The sequence below is a fragment of the Sardina pilchardus genome, chromosome 2 (genome assembly GCF_963854185.1).
Source record: "Sardina pilchardus chromosome 2, fSarPil1.1, whole genome shotgun sequence".
NCBI lineage: Eukaryota > Metazoa > Chordata > Actinopteri > Clupeiformes > Clupeidae > Sardina > Sardina pilchardus.
In genome coordinates, this window is record NC_084995.1 from 25,450,054 (window position 1) to 25,465,794 (window position 15,741).

General features: G+C 42.9%; 3 protein-coding genes across 4 annotated transcripts in view; 2 read left to right on the plus strand and 1 right to left on the minus strand.

Moving 5' to 3' along the window:
- The window catches only part of LOC134067959 (sorting nexin-25-like), a 23,549-nt gene extending 17,087 nt beyond the window's left edge, over window positions 1–6,462 (plus strand). For both annotated transcript variants that reach the window (XM_062523462.1, XM_062523455.1), the window contains 5 exons: window positions 1–91; window positions 416–482; window positions 1,291–1,472; window positions 2,220–2,320; window positions 5,464–6,462. The exon at window positions 1–91 is cut by the window's left edge and continues 27 nt beyond it. In XM_062523462.1, the coding sequence (XP_062379446.1) occupies window positions 1–91; window positions 416–482; window positions 1,291–1,472; window positions 2,220–2,320; window positions 5,464–5,574 (552 nt within the window). In that variant the 3' untranslated portion in view covers window positions 5,575–6,462. The remainder of the gene's footprint in view (window positions 92–415; window positions 483–1,290; window positions 1,473–2,219; window positions 2,321–5,463) is intronic.
- A 1,411-nt stretch (window positions 6,463–7,873) lies between these two features.
- Window positions 7,874–10,074, plus strand: ankrd37 (ankyrin repeat domain 37). Its single transcript, XM_062523482.1, has 4 exons — window positions 7,874–8,008; window positions 8,860–9,012; window positions 9,154–9,245; window positions 9,354–10,074. The coding sequence occupies exons 1-4, from the start codon at window positions 7,982–7,984 to the stop codon at window positions 9,589–9,591; spliced, it is 510 nt and encodes a 169-aa protein (XP_062379466.1). The 5' UTR covers window positions 7,874–7,981; the 3' UTR covers window positions 9,592–10,074.
- A 53-nt stretch (window positions 10,075–10,127) lies between these two features.
- On the minus strand, window positions 10,128–15,650 carry ufsp2 (ufm1-specific peptidase 2). The gene is made up of 12 exons (XM_062523471.1): window positions 15,526–15,650; window positions 15,258–15,333; window positions 14,970–15,153; window positions 14,818–14,875; window positions 13,719–13,876; window positions 13,373–13,565; window positions 12,798–12,944; window positions 12,140–12,304; window positions 11,611–11,735; window positions 11,419–11,495; window positions 11,176–11,300; window positions 10,128–10,265 (listed from the first exon to the last, which is right to left on the minus strand). Exons 1-12 carry the CDS (start codon window positions 15,526–15,528, stop codon window positions 10,179–10,181), a joined length of 1,398 nt encoding a protein of 465 aa, XP_062379455.1. The 5' UTR covers window positions 15,529–15,650; the 3' UTR covers window positions 10,128–10,178.
- Between the last annotated feature and the right edge of the window lie 91 nt (window positions 15,651–15,741).

Below are 15,741 nucleotides of genomic sequence, written 5' to 3' on the forward strand. Positions count from 1 at the left end.
TCCGACTATGGTGAGGAGGTGGAGGGCAGGAAGGATCTGCTGGCCGAGCCCTCCTTCATGCTGATAGGAGAGATCTTTGAGCTCAGGGGCAGTAAGTATACAGTGTGAGATCTCATGGTTCCATTCAGAACCTTTTTAAAGAACACATCAAAACGTGCTGTCCACGGTTGGTTTGCTATATTGGCTTTGTGTATTTGTGGCATCCTGCTTATTCTGCAGGGTTATAATCTATCTATTTGAATGTGGACAACAACGTGTGTGTGTGTGTGTGTGTGTGTGTGTGTGTGTGTGTGTGTGTGTGTGTGTGTGTGTGTGTGTGTGTGTGTGTGTGTGTGTGTGTGTGTGTGTGTGTGTGTGTGTGTGTGTGTGTGTGTGTGTGTGTGTGTGTGTGTGTGTGTGTGTCTTCTTTCTGTAGTGTTTAAATGGGTGAGGAAGACTCTGATCTCGCTGGTCCAGGTCACATTCGGACGCACCATAAACAAGTGAGTGTGTTGCGCCTCCAAGATTTCACACGTCCAGTGTCTAGTCGCTCTCTCTCTTAATGTCCACAGTCACCACAAACAGCTAAGCAGATGCCATCCACAACACCCAACTATCCCTCTGTCTTCCACAAGAATTAGATTAATGTCCAATGGCACTTCAGAAGTGTTGACACACACACACACACACACACACACACACACACACACACACGCACTGAGAGAGAGAGAACACCATGGTGAGGAACACATTAGAATTAGATTAAGCATTTGGGCCAGCCTGCCTCAGAGTGTCACACATTGTCACACCTGTGTTTCTCCAGCAGCTGTTCAAAGAATCTAGATTCTACTGGGTCACTATGCTGCTTATTCATAACTAAGCTAATGTTGTTACAGCTATTGTCGGTACAATTCATTGCAAAGGTCAAAAATATCAACTTATTTATACAGTTTGTGTTATTGGTCTTTCATAGTCAAGTTGCATTTTGTTGATCAGTTTCCTAAAAAGACATTGAAAAAGAAATTACGGTTCAGCTGCTCTTACTTCCCGGTTGCTGAAATCATGTGCCCAATAGGCTGATGACCCAATAAGCTCTTGTGCTCCACTGAGCAGTTTACTCTGAACTATGCTGCTGAATGTGTCAATGACAGAGGAGAGAAAAATGGTTATGCCACAGAAGATGATGGTTTTGTGCTGCTACCATTAGTCACTGAGGAACATCATCAGAGTCCCTTTAAGTAGTTTCAAAGTAAAGTCCTAGACATTTGTGTGCACCCTCAAGCTGCCTATGTTTTCTGATTGGTTTTATAGGCAGATTCGTGACACGGTGAGCTGGATCTTTGGGGAGCCGATGATCGCTTACTACATTAGTATATTTCGAGACACCTTTTGGCCTGATGGAACACGCGTCGTCCTCGGTAACGTGAGGTCAGAGCTGGAGAGGCTGGAGACCAGAGAGCGAGCCCAGAAGAAACTTCTAGAAAGTGTTCCAGGTACGAGGAAAAACCCTACCTGGCATGCAGAAGAAGCACCACATTGTGCCTGAAAGGTGTTTTCTGCACGACCAATGAGTAGAACAGAAGTGAGGGAGCTTTGTAAACAAGTCACATACAGTACACATGCCCTCGTGGAGTATTCAGTGGATTCTAATTGTCTAAAAGAAGTGTGCAGTCACTCAGACCAGATGTAGAGTTTGCGTCATTTCTGAAATCTCATTACTTTAGTTAACCCCACAGGTTAATCGAACTTTCATTGGATTAATCTTGGCTCCCTTCAAACAGCACGTGTGTGTGTGTCTGTGTCTGTGCTATGGTGATTGAATTTTCTAATGCTTACCACAGATTCACAGCTTACTAATTAAAACAAAACACTGAATGAGACACACACACACACACACACACAGCCTCAGTTATCAAGCAACATACAGTAAGTACATCACTGTAACTACCATTAACAGAAACATTTAAGTCTATTCAACCTGAGTTGATCCAATACTTCGAATAATTCATAGCAGCTACTCGCATTGCTTTAGAAAAGCCAGTGCTTGCAAAGTTCTAAGACTAGACATCCATTAAGAATTGTTGACTCAAATCAAATCTTTATTGTGTTTACACTGTATGTGGTCTTTCATAAAGGATTCCATTTCCATCAGTTTAATAGTTAATAGCCAGTGTCTGCTATTTGTAAAAAATATATTTTAAAAAGCAGAATGTTTTAATACGTCTGTGGTCTCTCCTCAGATGCCCTGCAGAACCTGGTGGGGCAACAGAATGCCCGCTTTGGTGTCATCCGTGTCTTCAATGCCCTACAGGAGGTCAATGCTAACCGACATCTAATTTATGTAAGCAGTTATTGATTATTTATTAATCTATTCTAGTATATTTCTGCTTTATTTGTACTATATTTCAGGATAGTTTTCGCTAACAATAATGATGACCAGAGCCCGTCTACGGAGAGCCTTTTCACTTCCTATTAAGGTCCATTGCACCGAATTTGGTTGCAGTTCCACTGAGGTGATTGCAGGCGAGTTCAAAATTAATGGGGGTCTATGGAGCTAGATTGCTAAATGTGTCTCTCTCACCCGATTGTCGTTGAAAAATCGCTGATTTGATTGTAGTCTCTGCAAGTTCAATATGGATTATAGGTTGAAAGTTGAATGAATGAGTACTTATGGGCCCGATTTTGCCGGTCGCGCAATGAGCTTCCGCCACTTGCGCAACCTTTAATTACTATTCTCTGCGAGCGCATCCTTCATTTGTCCAGCGCAAATGTACGTTCTCTAAATGGGAGATGATATTGCGCCCTAACGGGCGTGTCAGTGAAGAGAAGAGGTGTGGTCCGGCGCAAAGCTCGCCAGTCGCTAATATATGGATGAAGAAAGTAAGTGCGCCACTGACCAGGAAAAACCTAGTCGGAAATCACTCGCGCATAGCTGAAAGGCTATTATATGAGCGCATGAGGCTTGGGGATATGGAAGAGTGCACAGTGCGCACTTCTTTCATCAGCAGGAGCGCGCGCAGCCCGAATATAATTAAATAATATTTGTCCGTTTCTCGGTTTTAGGTTCGTGTATTGGTCAGCAAAAAGTAGCATACATAGCATAACAACATCCACATGCAATAATACAACAATAACGTCTAACAGTGACCTGCTCATTTAGACAACATTACACAGCCCTATGGCTAAGTTACCTTCAGTTAGTTTTGTTCTGGCATACCTTTAACGTCTGGCATTAAACAGCTGTAGTGTTCTGGCAACTGTCTACCTTGTTATTGCTCATCTGGAATAACTTCTCTAGCTGCCTCCATCCTCCATCCTTTCTGTTTTGTTTGTTTAAAGAACTTGCGATATCCATGATGAGTAGGAGTTAGTGAATTAGCTTCACATTGTGTGCTGATAGCGGAGTAAAAGAAAACAACACGTAGCCTAGTTGCGCGCCTGCGTGCATAATCTCTCCTGTTCAGACGAAATGTGTGCGCGTGGATATAGCTATATAGCGCATTAAGTTAATTTTGATAACGTATTGACTGACTTTTTCTTAAAATAGAGGATTGTAAATAGCCTGATGGTAGGCAGCTAATGGGATGCTGTGCATATTGGGTGGGTACGGCATGGCATGCCAATTTGGTGTGAATACACACACACACACACACACACAAGGGAAATGTAATAATGATAATGATCAATAGTGAGAACTAGCTTCTGACTACAGCTGCGGCTGCTGCGTTTATTCTGAAATAATCTATTTAAGTCATAAGCCCCGAGAGACCGTAAGCAAGTGCCTAAAACCCCCCTTAGCTGTTCTAAAATCAGTGTAGCCTAAACTATGGACTAGAGTGACTTATTGCTTTTCTAAAACGGTAACTATACGTCGATGTATTCATAGATAATCATTCTTCCGCCAATACATATTTCTTCCATAGTCCTGGTTGCCATGCAACATCGACACGCAGCCACTTTAACTTTTGTGCAAGTTGTGGTAGTGCATTAACGAAATGCGGTCAAGGTGTATGTTTGTGTTGGATTTTATAACTTAGGAAGCCTAGGAACTTAGGAACTTAGGAAGCTTAGGAAGCCTTCCCAAGTCTCCATTACGCGCCGCCCATGCCTCACGCACGAGCAAGTCGGTCTCTTCTGGAGTAGACGTAACTCCGCCATGATAATACCAACAGACCATTGAACAATGCGCCAGGCTTTTAAAGGGAATGAGAGTGTGAAATCTAATTGGTTTATAGCATGCTACGCCCAAAAGACACCCACGACTAATTAACTAAATTAAGACAACCCCTTTTCACTTTGCGCTGAGCGCAATGTTCACTTTTCAAGCTGTCATTATAGCCTTTTGCGCTAGGACCGCCCCCAAAGAAACTAGCGCGAGTGACTTGCGACAATGCCCAGTTGATCCTGATAATAGAGCCCCTTATGTCCTTTTGTTTTCTGAGGGGTACAGCTCCATAGAGCTCCATTCATTCTGCACTTGCTCATGAGCTCCCCCACATGGGACCCAGAGTGTAACTGCAGTCAGTTCCGAAACCGGAGTTTTCAGAGAGGGAAAGTTCTCCTTATTAGACATTCTCTGCTATGACTCAAGGTTTAATTATCTAAATTAACAGACATTTAACTGGTTGGTCATTTTGGATTGAGATAAATGTGGATATTTGTGTAATTGGTTATATTGTGCCTGTTCCAAATTGTGTTTCAGGTAGCAATGGGCTCAAAGATTGAGCGTAGAATGGGGGGAGGGGGATTGGAGCATATCATGCTGTATCCTGACATGCTGCATTTTCTCCTCAAATGTTAAAAGCTGTTACTGACATTTCTAAGATTATGATAATGTCTGAATTGCTGTTCTGGTTGTTCAGATCACAAGTAAATGGAATGCTCCACACTACCATCTAGTGACAACTTGTGGGACTGCAGTATTTGCAACAGGATATTAGCCGTATGAGACCAAGGCCATGATGAGAAAAATGTAGATTCACCTCCACCACCCGCGCACACACACATGAAAATGTTGATATTCAAAGGAATATCATTATTTACATTAAGAAGGATCTCTGTCACAAAAGAATCTAAATGCTTTTACTCATTATGTCCTTCAGCTCTGGCACTCTGTAACCTCTACAAACGAGTTAACCAATGATATCTGCAGTGTTTACACTGCCGCTGAGATTCTTCACTATTATGAGTCAGAAGGAAAAGTCTTGTCATGTTCCTTTAGCTGCCCATTCAGTGTATGTGTGAAAAGAACATCTAGCAAACAGGAAATGTCATTCAACCATTCCAGCCAATCAACATGTAGCTTCGGATGCACGGGAGGGAGGGGTGTCATCTGACTGCCTTATGAGCTTGCATATCAACAACTTCAACTGAAGTCTTAAGCTGTGTGTGTGTGTGTGTGTGTGTGTGTGTGTGTGTGTGTGTGTGTGTGTGTGTGTGTGTGTGTGTGTGTGTGTGTGTGTGTGTGTGTGTGTTTGTTTCTAGATCCTTATGGAAATGCTGTTAAGAGAGCTCTGCCCTGAGCTGTCTGTTGAAATGGACCAGATTGGACCCGATTCGTTCTTCACCGAGAAAACGTTTACAAAACACTCCTAGTTTGTCACCAACTTATCACAAAGCTTCTTTTAATCTCTCTCACTGCACTCAATCACAGACCGCCCCAAACCCCACCCCAAATACACATAAAAGAAAGAAATGGGATAATAGTGGCAGCTCACCTCTCACCCTTCTGATCACACTAATGCACTTCAAACTACACATGCATAAATAACCACATCAAACGCCTATACTAAATGAGAACAAAAAAACCCAAAGTGTTGCTAAATGTTGGCGGCCATGCCAAGCTACATGGACTGAGGGCATGCAGTTAAGTGTCCTGCACAGGTGTTCACTTTATTTTGCTTTGTTTAGCTGACTGGCTGTGAGCCAGATGCAGCTCTGTTCTGCCTCTCTCCTCTCGTCCTCAGCCCATTCCCCAGCGGGTGAAGCCCTGTTCTGGAGCGTTATACGGTTGGGATCACTGTTGACTGTTGGCTAACATGAATCGATTTTGAGCTTTAAATGCTGGGTATGTGCCCTTTCTTCCAGTCCTCACAGGAAGGAGGTCCTACTGTCTTTTTTGTCACGTTTTACATTATTGTACCTTTTTTTAATGTTTCTGCTTTTGTGTGCACACACATAACCTGTACCATTTGTCAGTTTATTGTTTCATTTTAAAATAATTTCAGGACGTTGCATGACATCTCCTCAGAGGATATAAGGTATTCATTCTGTACAGTTGTTTGGAAAAAAAGAAAAAAATAATTGTTACATTTTGGACACAAAGAAGTGACTTAAAGGATTCTTTTATGTTATTCTTTTGTATGTCTTATGACGCATCATTGTGAAATTGTACACTGTGAAAAAGTATGGTGTTGTAGTAATGTAGAGGCAGATATTTATTTTATACAAAAAAACTTGAAATAAATTCCAAATGAAATATTACTCTTTGTGTTCTTTTGTATGGTTTTGTTCCGATTAGCCTACCAACATCAGATCAGATCAGGATCCTTTTATGTAAAGGATACTGTGGACAAGACGAAATCAATAACTTCTCTTTTTAACTTATTATTAAATTTTCTTTCATATGGCTCATGGAGCAGGGTTATATGAAAAATATAACCCCCATTTTATTTACTCCCATTTTAATACATCTCTGTAAACAAAAATAGCATGTCTAAATTTGATATGATTCTCACTTCCATGTGGTATACAGTACATTGTGTGAATATTCCGTTTACTTGCAGGTATTTGTATTTATGAGTGTTTAAGTGTGACTACTTCACCTCAGTGTGTGTGTAGCTTCAGGGGTCGTGGACATTGAGAACATTTTACCCTCTGAATGCCCGTGGACGCATTTAGTGGGTGGGTACAGTGTTGTGAAACAGAGAGGGCAGAGGGTGCCAAGAAGGCTGGTGTGGCCGTGGCATACAATAACCAAGAAGGGGCATCATGGGCACAGGAATGAGAGCGGGGCTAATGGCCTGTTCTCTCTTCTCCAGACGCACATCTACATGTCAGTGGGGTCTTGATGTGCTTGGACAGTTGACGCTTTCAGGACATACAGGCACGTTTAAATTGTGATTAATAATTAGTAGTCATGTGATCCAGTGAGACATTATGTAAGGGTAAAGTTACTTCCATCTTAGGATCTCTCTCTCAAGATATCTGTAATACAGAGACCCACAATTTAAGCAAATGTCCCCTTTACAACCACCTGTTGACACACACAGGAATCTGTTTAGGTAGAGATGACTCACTGACAGACAGTCTATACAAAGTGCAAATGAAACCATCTAGGGTCACAGGACGTGACTGAGGATATATGACCAAGGTCAGCACCTAAACATCTAGTTTTTCTGATTTACTCATTTATTGTTCATATTCAGATTAAAATGCATTAGGCATTTTTAAAGCAAAAATAACTCCCACAGGAAAAATTAAGGTCAAGCTACAACATTCGCAGTCTGTAAAGACAGACTGTCTTTACATTTCTTGTAACCTACAGATAATGTAACACGATGTCATGTCGTTGGTAAGTATGGGCGTTTTATAATGATTTCTTCAAATGATTAACATCCAGATACTCTGCGCTAAATGTAGAACTCCGACACCTCCCCCCGGTTTCCCTGTGAAGATTGACATCGCCCAACCTCAGCCAGTGCGTACGTGAGCTTTCGCACAACTCTCTGCGCTCCGCTGGAAGCCGCGCTGCCGGTTACGTGTGGAGAGCAGCATGCGCTCTCGCTCTATCGGCTAATAGAACCGGTCACGTGGTCCAACCAGGGCTCACCGCCAACTGCCTAGGGGCGCGGCAACATCTAGGCTACATGTGCATCTGTTTTTCTGACAGAGCTACCTACAGTAAGCGACAAGAGGAAGACCCTATCTGTGAGACGCATCTCTAGGACTAATCTTCCCAAGACGCTCGATTTTGTTTGTGTGAAAGCGATTCGATTGCACCATGTTGCTGCTGGAATCAGATTCACAGGTATGAATTAATATTTTAAGATATATGGTTCATTTATGAGAAATGTTACCCAGTACGTGTTATTATAAAAGGGACGTTACCGAGTTGCTCTGATCGTCTTGTCTCCAGAGGAAGGCTGCACTTGGAATTCCATTAAGGCTGCTTCAATCAAATATTAGCACTCTAGGCATGCACTCTCCTTCCAGTCAAGGAATTAACGTTTTTTTAAAAAAAAACCTTTATTTAAGTCTTGGGGACCGGGGTACAGATTTAACAACGCAATTCTAGTTATTATACCTTACTTACTGTAAACATTTGGAAGAAGGTATCGCCCTATTGCGCTGCTAAATATTTTCAGGGAAATAATAATAATAAAAAAAACCTTATTAAATAAAATAAGCGTTTGCTGAGAAGATTAAAAGACTAATTTTATGGGCAAGATTTCTAATGAATTAATGGCAGTGGCGCATGCTCGCTCCCTCGCATTACAGGAAATAACTGCACGACTTCAAGTGTCAAAACAGCAGTTTTGGATGAATTATTTCTTAAGCAGGAAATGCATTATTTTGGACATGAAAACACGCATTGTACTGCATAGTAGCCTACTGTGCTGCAGAAATGCAATATTTTGGACATGCAAATACTACAGTACTGCACTGTAGGCCTACTTCTGCAGTATAGGCTAACTGCAATTATTTTTGTATGGGTATGTCTAGATTGTGAGATTGTGTGTAATGCTGTTTTGTAGGCGTGTTGAATTTATAATGTGATTTTGCAGGTCGTAGGGTTTAAACTGAGCAGCTTCTTTAGACAGAAAAAACCCCAGTATCAGCTCATCATTTACATGTATTCTCTGCACCCTGTGTCTGCAGATGGACTGTTCCGACAACTTATTTGAAGCCGGGTACGCAGTGAACTCCGGTGGGGACAGCTGGGGGCAGTCTCCCGCACATCTAGCAGCTTTCGGCGGACAGGCCTTCTGCCTGCTCTGGCTCCTGCAGACAGGAGCAGACGCTAACCAACAGGTGAGCCCTCAGGCTGTTCTTTAAAATGTAAAGCGTAACACAGAGCCGTAATCAAATTTTTAATATACAAAAATGCATGGACCTAACCTCATCACCACTAAATTAAATGATTGTATGATTATTTCTGTCTTTCTATTAAAGGACATCTCTGGGGAGACGCCTGTTCACAAAGCCGCCCGAACTGGGAGCCTAGAATGCCTCAGCGCTCTAGTGGCCAGCGATGCCCAGCTTGAGTAGGTGTTGTCAAAGCGCTTGATCATAAGGAATCTTTCTTTGACTGTTAACTTGGCAATAAGTATTTACCTTCATATATATATTCACTATATACCTTTTACCAACAGGACTTGTAACAACGATGGCAAGACTGCGGAGGATTTGGCGTGGCAATACGGCTTCACAGAGTGCGGTCGCTTCCTAAGCACGCTGCGTCTCACGCGGCACCGCAAAGGCTGCATTGGTGTGCCCGAGGAGAGCGCGCATGTGGCGCGGTCCGATATGCTCAGCTGCACAGCGGCCGGACAGAAAAGGGCGCGGGTCAGTCCTGACGCCCAAGACGGAAAGAAATCTCGTGATTGGTGACACATTTGACACCAGAAAAAGGGAAACTGAACAAGTGTCAGCCATAGTAGCTCCGCACCACAGTCGAGGAAGTGTCACCCAGCGCCGCGGGGAAGGACTGCTAACTCACTCTCTACCCGCGCCGTCCGTGCTGGGTGCACTATCAATAAGGAGATTCAATCCCATGTGAGGACGGACAACATGTCTGGTTCTGAGATGGGATTTTTTGTGTGCAAAGGGGTGGAAAAAGGCGGTCAGGTGAAAGTCTATGACAAGGTGAAGAATAAGGTAGAAATGTACGTTTAATGGGACTGGAACAACTCAGGGAACAAGGATAGGTATTTTAATAATTACATTTCTGCCTGTTGGCATTTTACGGTCTGCTGACAGTATCAGTGCCAGCTTACAGCTGGTGTCAGAGCGTCCAACCTGACCTGAATGGAGAAGGCTGAAAATATCTGTACAGTATTGTGAAATAAAACAGGACTCTGTTTTTTAAAAATAGCCAGTCTCATGATATGCCTTATTTTTGCAAGTATCTGTGTTGATGATCTATCCATTGATAGATCTCCCCATCCTCTAGTTCTTTCATACACTCACACTAACACTCATATGGTCTTGGGTCTTTGAGGAAGGCAAAGGTTGTAGTATGCCTGCTGGTCCCAAAAATCAGGCCCTTTCCATCCACACCAGCCCTGTAAAAACAAGCACGTACTGTATTCAACACATGGTGTATGCTTTTAAGGTGGAGATACTAGATAGATCATTTTATTAATCCCCAAAGCAATATTATGATGTTTCAGCAGCAATTAATAATGTTAACATATACCACACACATACACACAAGTACATTTTAAATACATTTAGGATATGAAATTAATTGATCATAACAAACTATGGCTATCCTGTCCTGGCACAAAGAGGAGTTGTTGTAATTTGTTATAGCAGTGGGCAGGAATGACTTTCTATAACAGTCTGCTATGCAGTCAGTGTCACACACAATTATGTCTGTCAGTCTGAACATTTGTCTCTTGTCTTTTAGCTGGGGTTGGTAGAAGTTTAATTTGAGAACAGAGATGAAAATTTTGATCACCCCAGGAAGAATAGCTGCTGCTTTACAAAAGCTAATGGGGATCTAAATAAAAAGAAAACAAACAAACAAAACAAACATATGACTGTTGCCGGCATCATAGGCCTTCCAACCTCACATGTGCAGCACATACTGTAGGTTGAACACTTTTTCTAATTTTGTCATGACATTTGCAACGCAGCCCAGGCTATCCGATGAGCTTTGTGTTCAAAGGTACTTCATAAGTCATTTTCATACTCAGGTTCAGCTCAATTACAGTCATATCAGTCGCACCCAGATGTAGTGACTTCCGGTTTTAAAGGGGAGGGGAGGAAAAGGGAGAGTGAAAGTGAATCATACCAAAGTCCGACTGTCACCATTCAAGGGAAACTCCCATTCAGAGATTTATTAGCTTTTTATTACAACGCTTAAGCTCAAGTCATCTTAGTAACCCTCTCTTGCTCTCATTTGTTAATGATTTTCTAGAGGCGTCGCACACGACCGTTCAGCCTAGCTGAGTTCAATCTCAATCGTACCTTCTCAGTGATGGTCTGAATGTCCTCCCCACCAGTGTAGTGAGGGTCCAGGATGAGGTATCGGATCTCCCCCGAGCTCTCGCTCCACGCAACACCAAGGATGGTGTGTGCTAGTACGCCACCTCCTGTTGGGAGTGACCACAGCAACATGCAGTTCATGTAAATAGGTACTCCAGTAAGTCAACTAGAACAATTTCTGTCGTCTGTGGCATGTAATGCCATTCATCTCAGTGGGCCACTCACCAATCATGACTGGGGTTCCTTCAGTCTCAAAATGGTTTGCTAGCTCTCGTCCTTTTGTGGCTAGCTCAGAGCCTTGGCTTGAAAGACAAGAACAAACTGACGTGACTGAAGACATTTCACTGATGAAGTGAAGTGAAAGACACTAACAGCACACAATTTTTCTACACTCAAATTCAGTAAAACTATATTTACCTGACAAACATGATTTTGGATGTGACGTTCAGCAGCTGATCCAGCACAGCTTGCACCTCGATTGAGCCGATCCACTGGCGTGAGCCCACAAAGGCAGCAGGCTTGTCTCCCACATCAACAAGCGCCTACCAGGCACAGAGCAAATGGAAAAAAATGCTTTTCATGGTTTCCATACTACCCAATGACACAATGTATATATAAACATAAACATAAACAAATATGGTTTTGAAGATAACCCCTTCTCAAATGTATTCAAAAACCAAACCCTGTCATCACAACAACTGGGGAGCTCTGCTGTGTGTGTGTGTGTGTGTCCAGGTGTCTGAGTATGCGTAAGGAGCAGCTGCATGTGATCAGCACAGTTCCACTGATGAAAGGGCACCTGTAAGCCGCCTGTGCATGTATTTCCTGTATGATCTATTGTAATGACCATAATATCGATGAGCAAGAATGCCATCATCATCATCATCATCATCACGTCAGCATCTCTGAGCCCGTGGACCCGCACCTGTCGGCCGTGTGTACGTACCTGCTGGATCTCCTTGTGGGTGGGCACCGTCCGCTCCACATAACCCTGCTGCTGGACCCACGAGCAGATGGTCTGCAGCGAGCGGTAGGCGCAGCCCCAGCCGTTATCATCCACACGGTCCTGCATGTAGTGGTGGTAGCTGTACACACCCTGCACCAGGTACAGCTGAGGGAGGACAGTCACACATGTGGATGTTTGTATCTTCTCCTTTTGCTTCCTCTACAGTAGGTACTGTATATGATGACTGGTCAGATGTTGCCATGGTCAATAGAGCACTCTTAAAAGTGGCTAAGTGACATCTAATGCAACATTTACACTCGGGTCATATCATATGCGACAGATAATATGCTCATTTTCAACACAGACATACACTATATTGCCAAACGTATTGGGTCACCTGCCTTGACCCCCATATGAACTTCAGTCACATCACTTCCTTAATCCATAGGGCTTAATATGACATTAATCCACCTTTGCAGCTATAACAGCTTCAACTCTTCTGGGAAGGCTTTCCACAAGGTTTGATGTGACTGAAGTTCATATGGGAGTCAAGGCAGGTGACCCAATACTTTTGGCAATATAGAATATAATAAACATATAACAAATACATTAACATTAAGCCTTCTAATTAAGCTGATGTCCAATGAAGTTAACTTACATTAGCTCCCTCAAGGTTTGGGTGATTAAGGTGTTCGTGAGGATTGCGGAGGTAGCCATCTTTGTACGGCTGGTCAGGAAAGTGATAAGCATTTGCACGCCTGAAGTATGGCCTGTCTTCTGAGAGGTTGTATTTTTTGTGCAGCTCCTAAAAAAATAGATGCATTTTTGAGAAAACTATCTCTCTTCAATTTCACCTAACTCACAACAAAATTGGACAAGGACGTATAATATTACACATTGTAGTAATACAGTACACTGTACTTTAGTGCAGCTTAAAATGTGATATTACCACTAGGTGGCGACAGTTAATTGCTATCAATATCAAGCTAAACTCATGACATTAACTATTTATATGTTAGAGACATATGTGTTTTAAAAATAATATCAAGAATGCAGACAAATTCATTAAACATGCAGTCAACCACCGATTATGTGTGTTGAGCAATCATCATACAGGGAGTAAACCACGTAGCTGCTTCTATCATTTCTGTCAAGTCATTCAAAATTCTGTCAAGTCATTCAAGTCATTCATTTTGTGATACTTTTAAGTCCATAAGAAAAGATATGCCTTGCCTTTCTATATGACTCCAGCTGGTTCTCAGATACATTAGCAGGATACACCACGCTGACCAGTCCGTTAGGTTCAGGTAACATGAAGTGCAGCGGCTGAGGAACAGGAATGGCTGTTCCCTTCATGTGCTGTGTGACAACTCTCTCCATGTCAGACAACTGACAACACAATGCCCCAATGAGACGCTCACAAACACTGCAGGGGCAAGAGGACAGGATAACAGGATAGATGTGGCCATCTCTTCACTGTAAACCTGTGTAAGCTATTTATTTTGTATCCGACCAGAAATGTTAGATGTTCAGACTAGACAGAGAGTATGTAGACATGTAGATATAAAAGAGGACTCACGTTACAACACTCTCCTCAGCAGCTGTGGAAATCACACAGTCCATGGGGAGGATCATGCTCAAAGGGTGGCGCTTCTTCTCAGTGGAAAGGTAAGGAGCAGGACAGCTCTCCTCTCCTGGTACTGTCACCTCCGCCATCAAAGTCAAATTAATGACCGTCTGTGGGTTGTCAGGGATAAAGGAATATGAGACAATAAGAAAGGGCCATATGATGCTGCTTAACTACTCTGGCTGGCCATGCTCAGCCATGCTGCTCCGACGCGCGGTTCGGGGGTGGTGTGTGGGTTCGCCTGGGGGGGAGGCATTGGGGGGGGCATTGTGGGTGGGTGGATGTTGCGTGCGTGGTGGATGGGTGGATGTTTGCATGCGTGGTGGACGATGTGCGGGATGCCTCTTCGGGTTTAACTGGGTAACCTATTCATACGCACCTGTCCCCACAAAAGAGGTGTGTAAAAGCGTTTTGTAAACCCTCTATAGTATAACCATTTATATCACCATTGATATACTTATTAATACTTAATATGACTTACAGTAATACTAACACACTCTATTTCTCTTCCCTTTCCCCTATACCTCACCTGTGAGGTAAACCATTACCAGCCATCAACCATCTCTGTGCCTGTCCCTCATCACACCTGAAGTCACATCCCTATGACTGCCCTACCATCGCCTGCTGTGGTTCCCTGCCCGAATCTTTGGCCCTCGGATCTCAGCGACCCATCACCTTCCGAAATAACTAATGGATTACTAATGGACAATTTATTCCCTACACTGGACTATTTGAACGTTCATTCTCATTGTAACTTTCAAACTACAAATGACTACTGTAACTGACCCAAGGCAGATGGGTTGGGCCCTTGAGTCGTGGGTCTGTCTGAGGTTTCTTCCTATATGTATCTCCAATTCTAGGGAGTTTTTCCTTGCCCCTGTTACTCATGGGCTCTCTTTGAATGTCTAACACTCTGTAAAGCGCCTTGAGACATGTGTAATGTATTGGCGCTCTATAAGCGACATTAAATTGAAATTGAATTGAAATTGAACTGTCCTTAAATGCATCAGTTTCCCCAACATCCATCACAAGGTGCTATCTGAGAGCTCACCAACACATGTTTCTTGTCTTTCCTTTTCTTCTTACCCCCTCCACTCCAGTCCTCTACTCTGTGATGAGAGAAGATGAAAGGTAAACATGTGCTCCGCAAACTAGATTAGGTATATAGGATAACCTCACAAGTAGTGTGACTGTGATACTCACTCAATATGTTTCTGGAGGTCTCCACATGGCGTATTGGCTGTAACATTTCCTGCAGTGGCTTGGCAGTCTTGATTTGGCCAAATGAATACTGGACTGTTGCACACATGGAAAACGAATGACTCCTCTCTCACTTTGGCACGCAAGTCATTGAAAGTCGTTGACAGCGATCTCTGTGATTGTGAGACTACGGGGAATAGATGGGAGTCGTTGTGATTAAATCAAGTGAAGTAATTATGTCTAACACCGAGAGGTAAAAAGAGCAAACAGCTGGTCAATAACGTGGTTTACCGTTAGAGTTCTCCAACCAACACGAAAACTCCAATGATCCACAGATACGAAAGATGACAGTGCTGTCAGACGGAGCCTGAACCAAAGAAAACATATATCAATGCTGCACGTAAATTACAGATTCCCTCGAGTTCTTGTAATCTAGCAGTAAGATGCAAGCTAACGTGAGCTAATGAAAAACAGTGAGGTAGGCTATGCATGCTATCTGATTATCCTTTGTGCTATTTAATTATGAACATGCTCGTGTAATCTACGGTAATATACGCACCATGATATGAGCAGAAATCTAAACTATCAAGTGTTACTATCGATCATTTATGTCTACAAATTCAGACACCGGCTCAGACTGTAAACATCAGGAGGCCGCCATATTTGACAGCCGGAAATCAACGTGGCTTTGCCTTCAAGTCTCCGCCCACTTTTCCTCAAGGGCTGCCAGTGACGAGACAAAATAGAAGCATGCTGTCTTGTTAATAAGCTACTG